The following is a 19,186-nucleotide window of genomic DNA, read 5'->3' on the forward strand; positions in this document are numbered from 1 at the left end:
TCTACTTTTAAATCTTTACCTTTGTATGTCACTTTGTTTTTAATCAGTGTTTAATTTTTATTAAAGCAAGAGTTTTATAATCCAAATTACATTTCCTTGCTCAGTTATCAAATGTTCCTTAAAACAGACTGTATAATTTCACTTTTTGAAATTGACAAAAATGAATCTGACAGTTGATGACTATTTACTAACCATGGAAAGAACTGGGAGCTTAGCATGGATAAAAATAGTACAAAAGTGATGTGACTTCATTCTTATAAGAGAGATTTCTGCTATCGGGCGCATGCTCTCACTGGAGAGACAGAGACAGAAAGCAAGAAATCACCTCCCAGAGGGTATGGCTATGCTACAATCCCCTTGTCCTCTAGTCTCCTCTCGGTATTTTGGGGGCACACACACATGCGGCTAGTGTGAGTTTCAAGAGGCCAGGTCTGGGATTACAACTGCAGTCGGCCATGTAGGAGTCCAGTGACGTAACTACTATGTATTCTGCTGGTCCCACAATTTATTATTGTTTTAACCTCAGATGTTCCTCGTGAGTCCACCATGAGAGCTGAAATACAGTGATTTCAATGATAAGGCAATGAAGATGTTCTGATGAGAATTTACCCTGGCAAACATAAAGGGTAGGCCGGAAGGAGACTGAGTCCGCCATGAGAGCTGAGATACAGTGATTTCAGCGATAAGGCAATGAAGATGTTCTGTTGAGAATTTACCCTGGTAGAGCCTCTATGTCCTTCTCTCTATCTCTGTCTCTGTCTTTTCATTTCTTAAATTTTTCTTGTTTTAAAATTTTTTAAGGTAAAATTTTTTGACTCTAAAATCTTCCTTTATCTTGGTAATAATCCCCTCCCCTTTCCTCCTCCCATCTAGGCAAACAGAGAGGGCAGGCTGAAGAAGACTGAGTCCACCATGAGAGCTGAGATCTAGTGATTTGCGCAGTGTAAAAGCATGCCGTGCAGTTTTCACTATTCGTTCTTTAAAATTAACAAATAATTTAATAATAATAATTAAAAATCAAGCAGGGCAATGGATGGCATGGTGGTTAAGTCAGTGGGATTCCATGTAGTCAACTGTGTTGAGACCAAGTCCCAGACCAGAATGGTGGTTTGAAAAACACATTGGGTTCCAGTGTGTTTTATTTCAAACCAAAAACAGACAGACAGGAGAGTGGCTAAGGCACTGGACTGCCACATTGCAAACCACGGTTCAAGCCCCTGACCTAGATGCTTGAAAGACGTGTGTGCATGTGAGCCCAAGATCCTGAGAGGAGACTGGAGGAGAAGGGATTGCAGTGTGGCCATCACCCCCCGGGGGCGTTATTTCTTGCTTTCTGTCTCTCCAGCAAGAGCATGTGCCCTAGAATAAAAATACCTATTTAAAGAAAATAAATAAAACTCTTTTCAAAAAAAAAAAAAAAAAAATGTAGGACTATTTTTTAAATAGGAGCTAAGTACCTAAGACAGTATCATGCACTGAGAAGGCATTATGGAAGGAAGGAAGGAAGGAAGGAAGGAAAAAGGAAAGGGAAGGGAAGGGAAGGGAAGGGAAGAGAAGAGAAGGAAAGGAAAGGAAAGGAAAGGAAAGAATAGAACAGAACAGAACACTGGGCAATTGTGCATGCATGACTAAAATTCCAAATTGAGGAACAAATGGAGAAGGGATGGTGGCATGACCATCCAACAGAGAAGGCATTTTCTCACTCCGGGCGTGGTGAGGGGGGAAACTAGGTGCATGTGCATGTGTGCCAAAATCCCAAAAGGAGAATGGAAGAGGAGAAATTATAGTGTGGCCACCCCCTAGGGATGATTTCTCACTTACTCTGTCTCTCCCTTTCTGTCTGTCTCTATGTCTTTCCAGTGAACATGTGCCCTATCTTTCCCTCTCTCTTTCACCAGCACATGTGCCCTATAACAAAACTAAAACAGAAAAAAACCAAACAAACAAACAAAAAAAACTCCGGCAATCAGTTGGTAAGGCTCTAAATCCTCAAGGATTTAATATTCAGCAGAGGAAATAAATTAATACATACATTACTATATCGAATTAAGTATAAATTTGGCAGTACATTTAGAACTCATTTTGGAAGGTTCTTTTATACATTGTCAAATATAGAAGGTGTGTGGTAAAATGGGAAGAATATGACTGCTGGAGTCAGACACACCTGGGTTCAGCTCCCCATCCCATCATCTAATAGCTGTGTGACCTTGGGAAAGAAAGTTTCTCTACTTTGGTGAGCTTAAATTACACACTTGTAAAATAAGAATAGTACTACCTTTATAGAATAACTATTTTTTAAAGATTTAACTTTATTTATTTTTATATTTTAATTTTCTATAGGGCACATGGGCTCATGAGAGAGACACAGAAAGAAAGAGAAAGTGAAAAAGCAAGCCACCAGCTCTGGGACTTGAACTGCAGTTGGCCATGTGGGAGTCCAGTGCTTTAACCATCAAGCCACCTGTAGACCCTCTTTAGTATGTATGTACATACTAAAGCCCCAAACACAAGATAGGTATTTCAGTAAATGATACAAATAATTGTTAATATCCTCAGATATTTGATGGAGGAATTTAACATGAATTATGCCCAATATCTATCCATCTGAAACATGGTAATAACTTATGAACCATTTTTCTCACTTTTCCCTATACTTACTAATAATAAATTATATCCTATATTCCATAATGTTGAAACCAAGAAGGGACCCTCAAAAAAAGGGCTGAAGTCTCAGTTTTCCCCTCTGTTGAAAAAAATGAAAATTCCCAAACTGAAAATTAATAAGGACTGAACTAAAAGTAAAATGACTTTCTAATGGGCTTGAAAGCAAAGTTTAATTACATTTTAATGACCCAAAATAAGAGTCAACAGATGGCATAGCGGTTACATCACGGTATTACCACACAGCCGACTGCAGTTCGAGTCCGGACCTAGTGGCTTGAAAATCACTCTGGGTGCGTGTGCATCAATGCCCAGGATCCTGGGAGGAGAATGGAGAAGGGACTGCAGTGTGGCATCACCCCTGGAGGGTGATTTCTCACTTTCCTTCTCACTGTCTCTGTCTCTCTTGTGGCGAGTGCACATGCCCTAGGACAAAAACCTCTTTTTTAAAAAAAAAGACCCAAAGTAAGGGATAAGACTTCAAAGTTTGGTTATGGTGATTTAGAGACACTGGCCAAGAATGAGGACCTCTAAACTCCCAGTTAAAGGAAAAATAAGATTTTTAACTTCAAAACTTAAAGATGTTTTGCAGGATGGAAAATATTGGCAGAGCATACAAATTCCTACAGGCAGAGTGGTTCCAGAAACCCGATTATTCTCTTATTATCTAAAACCTGCCAATCAAGAAGGCCAAAGAGATGATCATGCCTTCTTTCTTTTCTTTTCTTTTTTAAGAATTATTTTGTTTGACTTTATTTATTTATTACTTAGTTATTTTAATTTGACCAAAGAAGGACAGAGGGAGAAAGAGAGAGGGAGAGAGAGAAAGTGAGAAAGCAAGCCGCCAGGTCAGCAACTCGAACCACGGTAGGCCATGTGGGAAAAAAAAAAACCACCACGCCACCTGCTGGTCCCAATCATACCTTCTTGAACCAATCACAAAACTGAACTCACACCTGGGACCCCTACCAATACTTTTGCCCTTAAAAATGTATGTAGATGGGGCCAGCAAGTGGCATGGTGGTTAAAGGCACTGGACTCACACAGGGTCAACCACGGTTCAAGTCTCAGACCTGGTGGCTTGCTTTCTCACTTCCTCACTCTCTCTCTGTTCCTCTGATCAAACTGGAAAATAATAATGATAATAAATGAAGTTAAATAAAATAATTACTTTTAAAAAATGTTATGTAGGCAACTCCTTTAGGAAGCCAGGCTTTTTCAGCATGAGCTGCCCACTCTCCTCGTGTTGGACATAGCACTTTCCTTCAATACACTTTGTACTTATGGTTTGGCTTGTGGAGCTTGTGCGAGCAGCACTGAGTTTGGTAACAGTATCGTACTGTTTACAAGTACTATTTTGTACTGTTTGGTAGTATGAAGAGAAAACAGAAAGAAAAATATAAATAACACAAAAAGATTTTTTTAAAGTTCCACCTATTAAAACATGTTCTGGTTACAGAACCAGCTGTGGATAATGGGTAAGAAAGTCTCCGTTTTGCACCTTCCTATAACTAACAGATTAGGTTTAAAGGTTAGGAATTCCCCTGTGCTTTAAGAAAACATCTCTTACTACCTTAACTCCTACCCTTTCTCAGGATATTATGAACATGATGCACCATGAACTACACATCTCAAAGTTCCCACTAATGTTGGGCAGACCTGGCCAGACAAGGTTATGTGGGTGTATGTTACTCCATGAATTCTGATCCTTCCAGTAACTGCAGAACATAAGCCAAAAATGGGAAACCAAAGAAATAGAGAGAAAAAGAAGGTGGTAGGAAACGATAATCAATCACATTAAACATTGGTGCCAAAAAACAAGTTATAAAAAATAATTAACATGCAAATAATTAGAAATTAACTTAGCAGTTATAAATGTTGTTGCTAGAAAATACTAGATATTAACTTTTTTTTAATCACTTAAATGTCCTTTAAAATTTAGCTTACCAGAATCATAGCTTGGAGGCTTCATATCTCCCTGATTCAATTCTGTCCCATATTTCAACTTGTGGTATTTGGCTCTAACAAAGAAATGAGAAAATGCAATCTTAAAAACATATTTAGATGAACTTAAAGATACAAAATAGGAGTAGCAATCCCTTCTCCTCCATTCTTCACTCAGAATTTTGGGCATGCACATGCATGCACCTGTGTGATTTCAAAACCACTGGGTCCAGGACTCAAGTAGCTGTTGGCCAAATGGGAGTCCAAGGACATAACCACAATGTCGTCTGCTGGACCCACAAAAATTTTTTAGAATAGAGTATGCACAATATGTTTTCATATGTGTATTTTTATTTTTTAAATATTTTTGCCATAGGGCATGTTTGCTCGCTGGAGAGAGAGAGACACACACAGACAATGAGAAAGAGTGAGAAATCACCTCTAGGGAGGATGGCCAAATCGCCATGCCATCCCTTCTCCTCCAATCTCCTTTTGGGATTTTTTTTTTGATTATTTAATTTTAATTTTATTTATTCTTTTTTTTTTTTAATTTACCAGAGAAAGACAGAGAGTGAAAAAAAGACAGAATGCGAGAAAGCAAGCCACCAGGCCCAGGACTCGAACCGTGGTTGGCTATGTGGGAATGTCCAGTGCCTTAACCACCACACCACATGTTGGTCCCCTCCTTTTGGGATTTTTGGAAACACAAGCACAGGTGCTAGCGGTGATTCTCAAGCTGCGAAATCAGGGACTCAAACTATGGTGAGCCACGTGGGAGTCCAGCACTTTAAATACTATGCCACCTGCTAGCCCTGCATTAAGAGCATTTAAAAAAATTATATATAAGCATAGAATATTTGGAAGGATTTGATAAATAAGATATCAGTTAATATTTCTTTGGAAAGAAAAATGGACTCATTTCAGCTGAGGCAAAAGAGAAATTTCTGTTGTTATTTAATTAATTAACTATTGATACATAATATATAGTTCCTTGTCCTTTTTTTTTTTTTTTTTTTTTTAGAGGTATAGGGCGCGTGCTTTCGCCAGAAAGACAGAGAGACAGAAAGCAAGAAATCTCCCCCTAGGGGGTATGGCCACGTCGCAATCCCTTCTCCTCTCAGGATCTTGAGCACTCATGTACACACGCCTGACGTGAGTTTAAGCCATCAGGTCCAGGACTCAAACTGTGGTCAACTATGTGGGAGTCCAGCAGCGACATAGCCATTACACATATTGCTGGTCCCTATAGTTCCTTTCTTTAAGTTTAGTAAACCTGTTTGATACAAATTACCTAGAACATCTTTTTCTCTACTCCCAATGTATCCTTAATCACAAAGATTTTACCATAACTAAATGTTTCCTAGTCTATTTCAAAATATTTGTAATAACATTGATTATTGGGGGGGAGGGGAATAACTTTTTTTTTTTTTTTGAGAGGTTTTTGCTATAGGGCACATGTGCTCACGAGAAAGACAGAGAGACAGAAAGCGAGAAATCACCCCCTGGAGGGATGGCCACACCGCCATCCCTTCTCCTCCATTCTCCCCTTGGGATCTTGGATGCACACGCACACGCGTCTAGCGTAAGTTTAAGCCACAGGGTCCGGAACTCGAACTGTGGCTGACTACATGGGAGTTCAGCAACATAAACATTATGCTAACTGCTGACCCCAAGGGGGTAAACTTTATAGGCATTAATTTGACTTACAATTACCAGAGAAATTAAGAAGTTCTTAATGTAATTGTCAATCTTCCATTTTCCTGGAAATACACTTTTACCATAAGACAAATTAACAATACTTTCTAGGAATTAAAATAGCAGCTGAAAGTAACTGGCCTGAGGACAGATTATACTACAAAGGTTTTTAAATAAAAGTGGCAATAAAACTTTATGGAGTTTATATTTCATGTTAATGTGAAAAAAGAAAAACATTTTTAAACAAAAAATATTGCATTATAGTGCATTCCAGTGGTCTTAGAAAAAACTGCAACAGAATTCATGAGAAAAGAAATGGAAAATACTCCACAAAATAAACGGAACAAAACTAGTAACACACTATGAACTAATACTCATTAAAAATTAGAAAAAGGTCCAGCCCTGTAGTGCAGCAGTTAAAGCCACATGGGCAACTGGTTAAAATCCTGACCCCAGCTAAACAGCACACCAGGCACATGTACATGCCATAGTGCAGTGGTTAAGCCCTGTGTGGAGAGAAACAGATCAAGTCCCAACCGCCACAGCCTGAAATAATTAATAAAGTAAAATTAGAAAAATAGAAAATATGTAAAGAACCATTATATTTACCACAAGCTATGGTCCTTTAAATTCCCTACCAAATTGTTAAATTCACTAAAAAATACTTTATTCATAGAACCCTCTTCAAGTTTAATAAAACTCCTTTCAAAGTCAATATGCTAAAATACCTTCCCACTCATATGGTTTCTCACTGTTTTAACATTTCAGCTCATTGTGTTGCCAATCTTTTTTTAAAAAAATTATTTTATTTAACTTTTTAATTTATTTACTTTAATTTGACCAGAATGGGACAGAGAGAGACAGGAGAGGGGGGAGTGAGAAAGCAAGCCACCAGGTCAGGGACTAGAGCTGCAGATAGCCATGTGGGAGGCCAGTGATCTTAGCCAAAAACACCACCTGCTGGCCCCATTACCAATCTTTTTTGTTTCCTACACTCTTTTCTCTCTAGTTCTGGAGACAGGATAAATAAGCAGACTCACATCTAACAATTCCATGTTTGATCACACCTTGGCCTCCCAATTGGCCTTTACTGGATAAAACTGTATAAAAGTGTTTAATAATTATAACACATTAAAGTAGTCTCATTCTCACTTTGTTTCAAAGCCTATTATTGGGGCCAGCAGGTAGCATGGTGGTTAGGGATGCTGGACTCCCACATCGTCGACCACGGTTCGAGTCTTGGATCTAGCAGCTTGATTTCACTCTCTCTCACTCATTCTATCCCTCTCTGGTCAAATTAAAATAAATAAATAAATAGATGAGTGAATGAATAAATGAATAAATTATAAGTTAAATAAAATAATTCTTTTTTTTAAAAAAGCCTATTACTACATACAACATGCTAGGAATATAACAAAGCATCCCAATCATATCTTAAATGTTGATGCTAAAAATAACTTCCTTAATCTCAATGAACTTCTAATTGAATTCCTATAATGTGCCAGGCTCCTGGGAATAACCTGTAGCTTGAGTCAGTAAAGGGAGAGAAAAGGGAACAGGAATGTAAATAAATAACTAGAGCACACTGCGATAAGCTCTATAAGGGTTCTATCAAGGGTTACAGGAATGCAGATAAGGATTAGCTAAGTCTGTCACAGGTGGTGTCAAAGAAGGCTACTAGATATACTAGCTGATCATCCCTAATTCAAAAATCCAAAATTTAAAATCCCCCCCCCAAATCTGAAACTTTTGATTGCCAACATGACACCATAGGTGGAAAACTCTACACCTAACTTCAAGTAGGTCACAGCCAAATGTTACAATACAAAAATGTGGCATAAAATTACTTCAGGCTATGGATATAAGGTGTATATGAAACATAAACTTTATGTTTAGGCTTGGGCTCCATCCCCAAACACATTATTATATATATATATATATGCTCATATTCTAATTTTTTAAAAAATCCAAAATCCAAAAAATTCTAGCCCTAAGTATTTCACGTAAGTAATACTCAATTTACAACACAGATTTTAGGTAAACTTCAAAAAATCCAGTAGCTGGAGAACCAGCAGTTAGCGTAATGGCTATATCGCTGGACTCCCACGTAGTCGACCGCGGTTCATGTCCCGGACCCGGAGGCTTAAAACTCACGCCGGGCGCGTGTGCGTGCGTGCCCAAGATCCCGAGAGGAGAATGGAGGAGAAGGGATTGCGGCGTGACCATCCCCCCTGGGGGGTGATTTCTCGCTTTCTGTCTCTATGTCTCTCTCTGTCTGTCTGGCGAGCGCACGCGCCCTACAGTGAAAATCTCTCAAAAAAAAAAAAAAATCCAGTAGCAGGGCTAGCGGATGGCAGAGTGGTTGTGGCACTGGACTCTCACATGGTCAACCATAGTTCAAGTCCTAAACCTAGTGACTTTCTCTCTCTCTTTCTCTCTCATAAGCCCATGGGCCCTACAGCAAATTTAAAAATAATAAATAAAATAAAATAATTCTTTTGTGTGTGTGTGATTTCTTTCTTTCTTTTTTTTTTGGGGCTGGCAGATGGTGTGGTGGTTGAGGCGCTGAACTCCCATATGACAGACCACAGTCCAAGTCCTGGATCTGGTGGCTTGCTTTCTCATTTCTCCTCTGTTTCTCTCATCAAATTTTTAAAAATAATAAGATTTTAAAAATAATTCTTTAGGAAAAAAAACTAGAAGGAGTTTTCCAATTAAACAAATGGACTGATGGAGAATTTCTATCAGAAGGAATAAATAAGAAAAAAAAGTGGGAGGTCAAGAAAATTCAAACAGTATATTCACTACCCAAAGGTATAGAAGGAAAGAATTCAGATAAGGGACTAGAAAGTGGGCTGGTTGTGAAGAATTTTACTAAGAATAATTTTGAAGTTAGAGCATTTTAAGCAGGAACATAACATAGTATCACATCTGTGTTTTAGAAAAGGGATCCGGGGGCCAGTAGGTGCTATGGAGGTTGAGGTGCTGGACTCCCACATTGTCAGCCAGTTTGAGCCCTGGACCTGCCAGCTTGAAACTCACAGAAGACATGTGTACCTGCATGCCCAAGATCCTCGGAGGAGAATGGAGAAGGGACTGCAGTGTGAACATCCCCTTTTGGGGGAGGGATTTCTCACTTTTCCTCTGTCAAACACACGTGCCTTATGGCAAAAACATTTTTAAAAAAAAGAAAGAAAAGAAAAGAAAAGAAAATGAATCCAACAGATGTCGAAGACAAATTAGACTATGAAAAGATGAGTGGGAAGGAGGACAGTTAGGTTATTATAGCATACATTAAAGGAAAGTAACAGTGAATGGAAAGAAATAAGAAAAAATGGGAGAATTTATTCTATTTTATATAGTATTTGGAGTTCCTATGTTTTGAAGTTCCTGAAAAAAAATTCAGATTACACACTGGGTACTTTTTAAATTGTTTGTAAACTTGCTGACTCTGAAAATGATACTGCACTTTAAAGAATGCTTTGATAAATCCATTACTAAATAAGTAATCAACTCCTCTGTAACTTCAAATATTCAGTTTTATTTAATTTGTATCTTAAAATGGGACTGCTTAGAAAACCTATTACCTGGGGGAACCAGCAGTTAGCGTAATGGCTATGTCGCTGGACTCCCACGTAGTCGACTGCGGTTCGCGTCCCGGACCCGGTGGCTTAAAACTCACGCTGGGCGCGTGTGCATGCGTGCCCAAAATCCCGAGAGGAGAATGGAGGAGAAGGGATTGCGGCGTGACCATCCCCCCTGGAGGGGGATTTCTCGCTTTCTGTCTCTATGTCTCTCTCTGTCTGTCTGGCGAGCGCACGTGCCCTACAGTGAATATCTCTCAAAAAAAAAAAAGAAAACCTATTACCTGGGACCAGCAGATGATATAACGGTCACATTGCTGGACTCCCATGTTGTCGACTGTGGTTCAAGTCCCAGACCCAGTGGCTTAAAACTCATGCCGGGCGTATGTGCGTACATGGTTGCCCCAGACCCTGAGAAGAGAATGGAGGAGAAGGAACTGCGGCAAGGCCAGCACCCCTGGGAGATAGAGGTGTGATTTCATGCTTTTTGTCTGTCTCTCTCTAGAGAGCACATGTGCCCTAGAGCAAAAAGCTGCTCAAAAAAAAGAAAGAAAACCTGTTACGCAGTGACAAAAAATTATGATCTTTTCTTAGATGTTTACAAGTTTACAAGCAAAGACAAAATGTCTAAAATTTGTTCTAAAATGCATCAAGATAAAACTCACAAAAAATATTAATTAGTAAAGCTAGGAGATATACTAGTAAAAATACTAGTCTAAGTGTGTGTTTCCAATTTTTTCTATAAAATGTATATATTTTTAATTCCTGACATTAAGAAACTAAAATAATTTTAGGATAAAATGAGCTGAAATGTTCTGGAGCGCTAAGCCCCAAAGTGACATGTTTTTTGTTCCTTCATGCATTACACTTAAATTACACCAGGAATAATCTAAAATCATTTCTCAAACTTCAGAAGATATAAAATTGGGGACTCCTCCAGAGCATCCCATTAGCTAAGGAAAAGAAAACAGGGAGAAAAAAAAAAAGAAAAAAACTACCCTGAATTTGGCCGGTTCTTTTCTCTTCTGTTCTTCAAAGAACTTCTTGAAAAAACAGTGACTCTGTCTCCACTTTATCCTGCTCACCCCTTGGTCTCGTGTGATCTGGTTTATGTTCCTGCTACCTCATTGAAGCTGCTCTGGCAAGGACAACAACAAGCTCCAGCCTGTGAAATCCCAGACTATTTTCAGTACACTACAGGTCTGCTTGTCCAACTCTCTTTTTAGCTTGCTTCCAAACCGCTCCCTTTTCATTGTTCCTTCTCTAACTATGCCTTTGTTGGCTTTTCTTCCTCTGCCTCCTCCTCAAACATTTCTATTTCCTGTGGCTTCTGATCTTTCTTTCCACAATATTTGTTCTATCTCAACTATTGCTTTCACTTCACTCGCAATATTGACAATTGCCAAGTACAGGAGGGCTCTCCACATCCATAGGTTCCACATCCACAGATAGAACCAACTGTGGAATACAAATATTCAGGAAAAAAATAGACTGCATCTGTACTAAACAGGTACAGACTGTTTTCTTGCCATTATTCCCTATGCAATACATTACCATAACTATTTACACTATCATAGGCATTATAAGAAATAGAGATGACTAAACATGTAAGGGAAAACACACAGCCCAGAGGCCGTTTTACATAAGGTAGGGACTTGAGCATCTATAGAGGGCCCTGGAACCAAGTCCCTGCAGATATGAAGGGATGACTATATATTATCTCCACTCAAGCCAGAAACCTGGGAGTCATTCTTGGATTATCTTTTTTTCTCAAATTCTATACTATTTCCAAATTTTATAGATTCTACTTAGAATGTTTTATGGTTACGACCTCTCTGTTTCAGCAGTTACTATGTTATCATTTCTCCTCTCTGTCTACTGTCTTTTTGCCTGCATTAACAGACCTTCACATTCCACCCCCCACACTGAGATCGAAATGATCTTTCTAAAATACATGTCATGCCATTTTATTCTGAAGACCTTTTAATTGCATAATGATTAACTGCAATATGTATTTCCATACTGGATCCTAGATGGGATCCCAGACCAGGAAAACCATGCTTTATTAACATTAGAATAGCGAATATATATAAAATTACATAATTACATTGAGCCCGCTCTGTGGCTTGGTAGTTAAGGTAGATGGATCCCATATGTCTGACCACACAGATCACGTCCTGGTCCTGGAGCATGTGCTCAAAATCCTAATGTGAGTGAGTGAGTGAGAGAGAGGGAGAGAGAGAAGGGATTACAGTGTGACCATCCCCCATGGAGAATGCTTTCTCCTCTTCCTGTTTCTCTGCCTCTCTCTGGCAAGTGCATGTAACCTCTAGCCAAAGGGGAAAAAAAAAATGTGTGTGTGTGTGTGTGTTTGTATTTCTATTTCCTTGGCTCCTGCTAGTTCACTTTTCTCTCCACAATACTTGTGCTATGGGAATACAAACACACACACACACACACACACACACAAATACACATACGCGCACACACACATATACATATTATATATACTGGAAAATATATGCAGAAATATTTAACTGAGAACAAGCTAAGTAGCAAATTATTTAAGGAAAAATAACAAACACACAGAGAGCCAGTATTTTAAAGTAAATATAACAAAATGTCAATTGCAGGGCCAGCAAGTGGCACGGACCTTAAGGCACTGTGTGGAGAGCAGCCAGTCTGAAAACATGTGGCCTTTAAACACATGCAGAAATGTACTTCCTTAAGCTACTCTAGCAGGGCTATAGAGAAGCATCTACATACGAAAGCAGTATATGCCTGCTGTCAATGGTTATCTTCCTGTTGCTGTTGATCAGGTTGTCCCCCTCCAAAAAGATTTGGCGCCAGTCATTCTCACACCTTCAGATGATTTACATCCAAAACCAACTGGCTTTGCATTCCAATTCCTTCTCCCCTATTCTCTTTGCATTCCACTTCCTTCTTTCCAATTCCCTTTGCATCCTATTTTCCCCTTCCCCCATTTTCTGCTCTTTGAAAGAATAAACCTGAGCCTGATTCTGAACCCAACCTCTCCAACAGAGAAGCTATGCCCACTGGATCCTTGTTGTTCTATACTTGTGTCTTTTAAAAAAAAATATTTTTTTGAGAGGTTTTTGCTATAGGGCATGTGCGCTCACCAGAGAGAGAGAGAGAAACAGAGAAAGAGAAAGCGAGAAATCACCACCCCCCCGGGGCGGGGGTGGGGTGGGGGGGATGGCCATGCCACAATTCCTTCTCCTCCATTCTCCTCTTGGGATCTTGGGCTTGGGCACGCACGCACTGAGTTTAACCACTGGATCCGGGACTCGAACCGCAGTCTACTACAGGGGAGTACAGTGTCATAGCTATTACGCCAACTGCTGGTCCCTACTTGTGTGTCTTTGTGTGTTCGTTATTGCGTCTATTTCTTCTCCATAGCCTCCTGCACTCAGAAAACGTGTTCATGCCGAGCTGGTCCTGGCAGCACTAGATCCCCCCATGATCTACTCCGTGTTGGGACTCCTGGAACTTGGCAGCTTGAAGATCACACTAGACACATGTGCATGCGTGCCCCCAAGATCCCAAGAGGACAATGACAGAGAAGGGAATGTGGTATGGTCATCCCCAGAGGGGTGATTTCTTACTTTCCCCTCTCTTTCTCTCTGGTGAGGGCATATACCCTAAGGCAAAAGCTTAAAAAAAAAGTTAATATTTTATAACAAAACATTTTTAAAACGTTCCATGTTTCCTACTACGTAATGATAAACTTCCTAGCTACATTCTCTACAATCTGTCTCTTGTCCCTTCTACCTTTATCAGTCATCAAATCACAGCTAACATTCTACCTTCCACACATAACGATTACAAATTCCTGGACATACCATACTGCTTTGTACTATGTCAAACATGTACACTCTACTTCTTGTACTTTGCCTGCTTGGCAAGCACCTTATTTTTTACGAAACTGTCTAAGCCTCACCTCCTCTAACTATGCCTTCCTTTCCACTCCTGTTTTCCACTTGCTTCTTTGTGACCTGACTATACCCTGTACAGACTTCTACCAAAGCACCTCTACTTCGCTGCACTTCTATGGTTTACAAGTCTATATATACACACCAACACACACACAAGCACACACACTCCATCCCTGATTACTTTAGTATTTGTGTATTTTACTTCTCCTATTTTATTAGATTACATAACAAACATACTGATAAAGACTATAAGCTTCAGAAGGGACAGAAGTGAGGAATCTGAATTACAACTCCACTATAGTTCTTTTATTCTACATGAACAGTTTTTTTCTTTTTAAAGAAAGATTTTTGCTATAGGGTGTACAGGGTGTATGCACTCACTGGAGAGACAGAGAGACAGTGAGAAATCATTCCCCTGAGGGGGTGGCCATGCTGTAATCCCTTCTCCTCCATTCTCCTCTTGGGATTTTGAGTATGTACTCACATATGCCTGGTGTGAGTTTTAAGCCACTGGGACTCAGGACTCAAACCATGGTCAAGTAAGTGTGAGTCCAGCGACATAACCCTTATGCCATCTGCTGGTCCCCATAAATAGTTTTTAAGTCTTTAAGCTTGGTACACATTGCTACTGAATAAATAGTTGCCATTGTTTTTCCGGGTTTTTGCCATAAGGTACACGTGCTCACTAGAGAGAGACAAAGAGGAAGAGGGAGAAATCACTCTCCTATAGGGATGGGCATGCTGTAATCCCTTCTCCTCCAGGTTCCTCTTGGAATTTGGGGTATGCGCGCACACATGCTGGGCATAATTTTCAAGCTTCAGAGTCTGGTTCTTAAATGCAGTTGGCCATATGGGAGTCCAGTATCTTAACTACCATATCACCTTCTGGCTTCAATAGTCACCATTATTAATGCCATTATTTTGTCTCTGTGGTTAAGCCAGTAATTTAGACAGTTTAAAATGTGAAATACCAGAACCAGCAGTTGGCGTAATGGCTATGTTGCTGGACTCCCATATATAGTCAACCGCGGTTCAAATCCTGGACCCAGTGGCTTAAACACATGCCAGGCGCATATGCGTGCATGTCCAAGATCCCAAGAGGAGAATGGAGAAGGGATTGTGGCGTGGCCATTCCCACTGGGGTGTGATTTCTCACTTTCTGTCTCTGTGTCTCTCTCTTGCCTTAAAAAAAACCACTCCAGGGACCAGCAGTTAGCGTAATGGCTATGTTGCTGGACTCCCACGTAGTCGACCGCGGTTCAAGACCCAGACCCAGTGGCTTAAACTCACGCTGGGCACGTGTGCATGCGTATCCAAGATCCTGAGAGGAGAATGGAGAAGGGATTACGGCGTGGCCATCCCATCTGGAGTGTGATTTCTCGCTTTCTGTCTCTCTGTCTAGAGAACCCGCCCCTATGGGAAAAAACCCCCAAAAAAAAAAAAAAAAAAAAAAAAAAAACCAAAAAAGGGAACTATCAGGGCCAGTAGGTGGTGTAATGGGTAATGGTTGGGGCTCTGGACTCTCACAAGGTCAATTGCAGTTCAAGTTCCAGACTTAGTGGCTTGAAAATCATACCGGGCATGTGTGCATGTATGACCAAGATCCCAGGAGGAGAAGGGATTGTGGCATGGCCATCCCTTCTGAGGGGTGATTTCTCATATTCTTTCACTGTCTCTCTCTCTCTGCAGCAGGCATGCACACATCATGGCAAAAACCTCTCCCCAAAAAAGAAAAAATCTAAAGTATCCCCCCATTTGCCTACTTTTAAAAATATTTTTTCAAGTTTTTCAAACTTTTTTCAATCTCTCGTGTCATTTAAATATTCTATATGAAGATGAAAATAAGTTCTAATAAAATTTTTTATCTACTTTTTGATATTCATAAATATCACCTGCTAAATACTTTTTTTTTTTTTTTTGGAGAGGTTTTCACTACAGGGCACGTGCACTCGCCAGACAGACAGGGAGAGACATAGAGACAGAAAGCGAGAAATCACCCTTCTCCTCCATTCTCCTCTTGGGATCTTGGGCACGCACACACACGCGCCCAGCATGAGTTTTAAGCCACCGGGTCCGGGATGCAAACCGCAGTCGACTACATGGGATTCCAGCAACAAAGCCATTACGCTAACTGCTGGTTCCCTGCTAAATACTATTTTATAGTGGTTTCACAAATAGCCCATTCACCAACCTCAAAAATATAAAAGATTACTGATCACTAAAAAAGAGTTAAAAATAAAAAGGAGGAAAAGAGAATCCCAATATCACTTTTAAGTACTCAATTATCTCAATGGCTGGCAAAAAAAAATCCAGATACCAATCATTAAAGAAAATGCTTTCATTCACATGATAACTTCCAAAATTTTCATTCGTGACCTATTTTCTTTTACTTATGACCCAAATTTAGTTACCAAGAATCTTAGACACTAGCAAAACAGAAGGGTAAGATTAGCTTCTGGATGGATAGTAGCAAAAGAACAAAACATCAAAAAATCTATTATAAGAATGTTTTTTAAATAATTGCATTTAACTTTATTTATTTTAATTTGACCAGAGAGGGACAGACTGTGTATGTGAGAGAGAGAGAGGGAGAGAGAGGGGGGAAGAGGGAGAGAGAGGGAGAGAGGGAGAGGGGAAGAGAGGGAGAGGGAGAGAGAAGGAGAGGGGGAGAGGGAGAGGGAGGGGAGAGAGAAAGTGAGAAAGCAAGCCACCAGGTCCAGGACTTGAAGCACAGTTGGCCATGAGGTAGTCCAGCACCCTTAAGCACAGCACCATCTGCCGGTCCCTAAAAAGACTTTTGACATAGCCTGTCAGACCAATTTTTTTAAAAGAAAATACATCAAATTGAATAATATTAAATGATAGGAAAAGGAAGGTGTAAGAATTACAAATATTTCCCTTACAACTCAAAAGTATTTCAACTTCATAAAGAAATGATAGTTATAGCTCAAGAACTACATAGGTTTCATAAGAAAAGGCAGGGAAGGGGAAAAATGTTGCTAAAAATTCTTTAATCTTATAAATCAGTGTATTGATCATTAATACTAAATTATTCATTCATCAACAACCATTTATTGAAATATTTATTAGAGATAGTCCTGAAATCAAGAGTATATAGTATTAAAATTTGGATTTATTTTCAGAATGATAAAAAACTATTCTGAACACTGTCTTTCATTTTACTTTGATTTTACCTTTCCTGCTTAAGAGCATACTCCAACATTTTGATCCTCCTCACAAGATCCTTCTTCAAATTTTCTTGACCTTTCCTTTCTCCTTGAAGAAAGGCAATCTGGGCCTAAGTAGGGGGAGAAAAGACAAACTCAGTTTAGATTAATATTTTTGAAAAACCTTATTTGAGAAAAGAACCTTTGTGAGATAGGACAATTAGATGCTGAAATATTTCCTATACTTATCTGTGACAAACTATGTAAAAAATAGAGAAAAGCTCTGACTACGAGGAGGAAAAATGTTTCAATTTTTTCTTTAGTAATGACAGTGTGTGTGCATGTGCACATGACGGTGAGAGAGAGGAGCATCCTCTCCAGGATCTGTTCACACCGAGATCCTCTTCCTCTAGTCTTCTACCACATGCCGTGGTGTGTCTCAGGCTGACCAGGTGGAATTTGAACCTGTCGTCGTATGTCCAGCTTCTGAGCAGCACACTACCAATGCACTGTGGAGCTGAACTTTTTTTTAAAAAAAAAAAAAAGAAAGAAAGAAAAGACACCTACATGTACTTTACTTTAGACTAGGGATGTTACAACTTGTAGTCCATATTCTCTAAGAGTCTATCTAAAACAACCAATATTAACATAAGCATATGCAAAGTATATAGTTTGCTCAAATATTTGTCTTTTCCTGCATTGAGAGGATTTCTTTGTCATTGAGAGTGAAGAGGGAAAAGTAAAATGGAGAGTTCTTATAATCCCCTTGCAAAGAAATAATTCTCAAAGTTTCACCATATTTAAATTTCATGAGCACTTCTTTTACCTTGAGTAACTTTTTCCTGGTGGTCCCCCACAAACAATAAAGAGCTCCCTTTTCTCAATCACTATGCATTGATCCCCCGCTTTTAGAAATATTATGCGAGGGAGGGGACCAGCAGTTAGCATAATGGCTATGTTACTGGACTCCCATGTAGTCGACAGCGGTTCGCATCCTGGACCCAGTGGCTTAAAACTCACGCCGGACGCATGTGCGTGTGTGCGTGCCCAAGATCCCGAGAGGAGAAAGGAGGAGAAGGGACTGCAGCTTGACCATCCCCCCTCGGAGATGATTTCTCACTTTCTGTCTTTATGTCTGTATGTCTGGCAAATGCACGCACCCCATAGCAAAAAAACTCTCTCAAAAAAAAAAAAAGAAATATTATTAGAAGGAAAAAAAAAGTTAGAGACAATGGCATTCTACCCTTTCCCACTCCTCCAAAAGAATTACTAAAAACACATATTTTGACATGAAATACTAGACACAACTTTTATCTTCAGTAAATACAGACTAGGAAAGAGCTGCTGTCCAGAATAATTAAATAGTTAATAATAATTTTTAATTATTTCATTTAAAAAATCTGAAAATACATTGCTAACACTTTAGTAACTCATAATACATTTTTAAAAGAATTATTTTATTTAAGTATTTATTATTATTACTATTATTATTTAATATTTCCAGAGAGAGACACAGAGAAAGTGAGAAAGCAAGCCTCCAGGTCCAGGAATCCAACCACAGTCAACCATGTGGAGGTCCAGTGTCCCTAACCACCACGCAACCTGCCGGTCCCAACTCATAATACTTACAAAAGTCAGGTAGGAGCTCTATTTAAGAGCCCCAAGAAGAACTATCAATTTTACTACTCTCACATGCTTCTACTCCCTAACTAATTTCTGTCATATTAATATTTAACCCACTAAGAGATAATAATGCTATTTATATATCAAGAGTGCTTTATACTTCTTAAAATTGTACTTATTATTATTGTTTTGATTTGCTATAGGGCACATGTGCACCAGAGAGAGACAGAGAAAGAAAGGGAAAGTGAGAGGTAGAGGTCCAGCACCTTAACCACCAGGCCACCTGCTGGTCCCAAGAATGCTTTTTACATTCAAAGATGATTTTTTTTTTAAGAATTATTTTACTTAACTTTATTTATTTTAATTTGACCAGAAAAGGACAGAATGAGAGAGGGAAGAGAAAGAGGGAAAGTGAGAAAGCAAGTCGCCCCGTCTGGGACTCAAATCACGGTCAGCCATGTGGAAGTCCAGCACCCTTAACCACCATGCCACCTGCCCGCCCCTTGAAGATTATCTCATACCTCGTGGACCTTAGAAACACTGAGACAGAAGCCAT

At 39.5% G+C, this 19,186-nt stretch overlaps 1 protein-coding gene across 1 annotated transcript in view; it reads right to left on the reverse strand.

The window, feature by feature from the left end:
* The window catches only part of STRN (striatin), a gene marked incomplete at its 5' end in the record, with an annotated part of 72,532 nt that extends 55,394 nt beyond the window's left edge, over window positions 1-17,138 (reverse strand). The window contains 2 exon segments of the mRNA XM_027772994.1: window positions 4,609-4,682; window positions 17,035-17,138. Of these exon segments, the coding sequence (XP_027628795.1) occupies window positions 4,609-4,682; window positions 17,035-17,138 (178 nt within the window).
* Window positions 17,139-19,186: the final 2,048 nt, after the last annotated feature.

The sequence above is a fragment of the Tupaia chinensis genome, unplaced genomic scaffold (genome assembly GCF_000334495.1).
Source record: "Tupaia chinensis unplaced genomic scaffold, TupChi_1.0 Scaffold000317_1, whole genome shotgun sequence".
Lineage (NCBI taxonomy): Eukaryota > Metazoa > Chordata > Mammalia > Scandentia > Tupaiidae > Tupaia > Tupaia belangeri.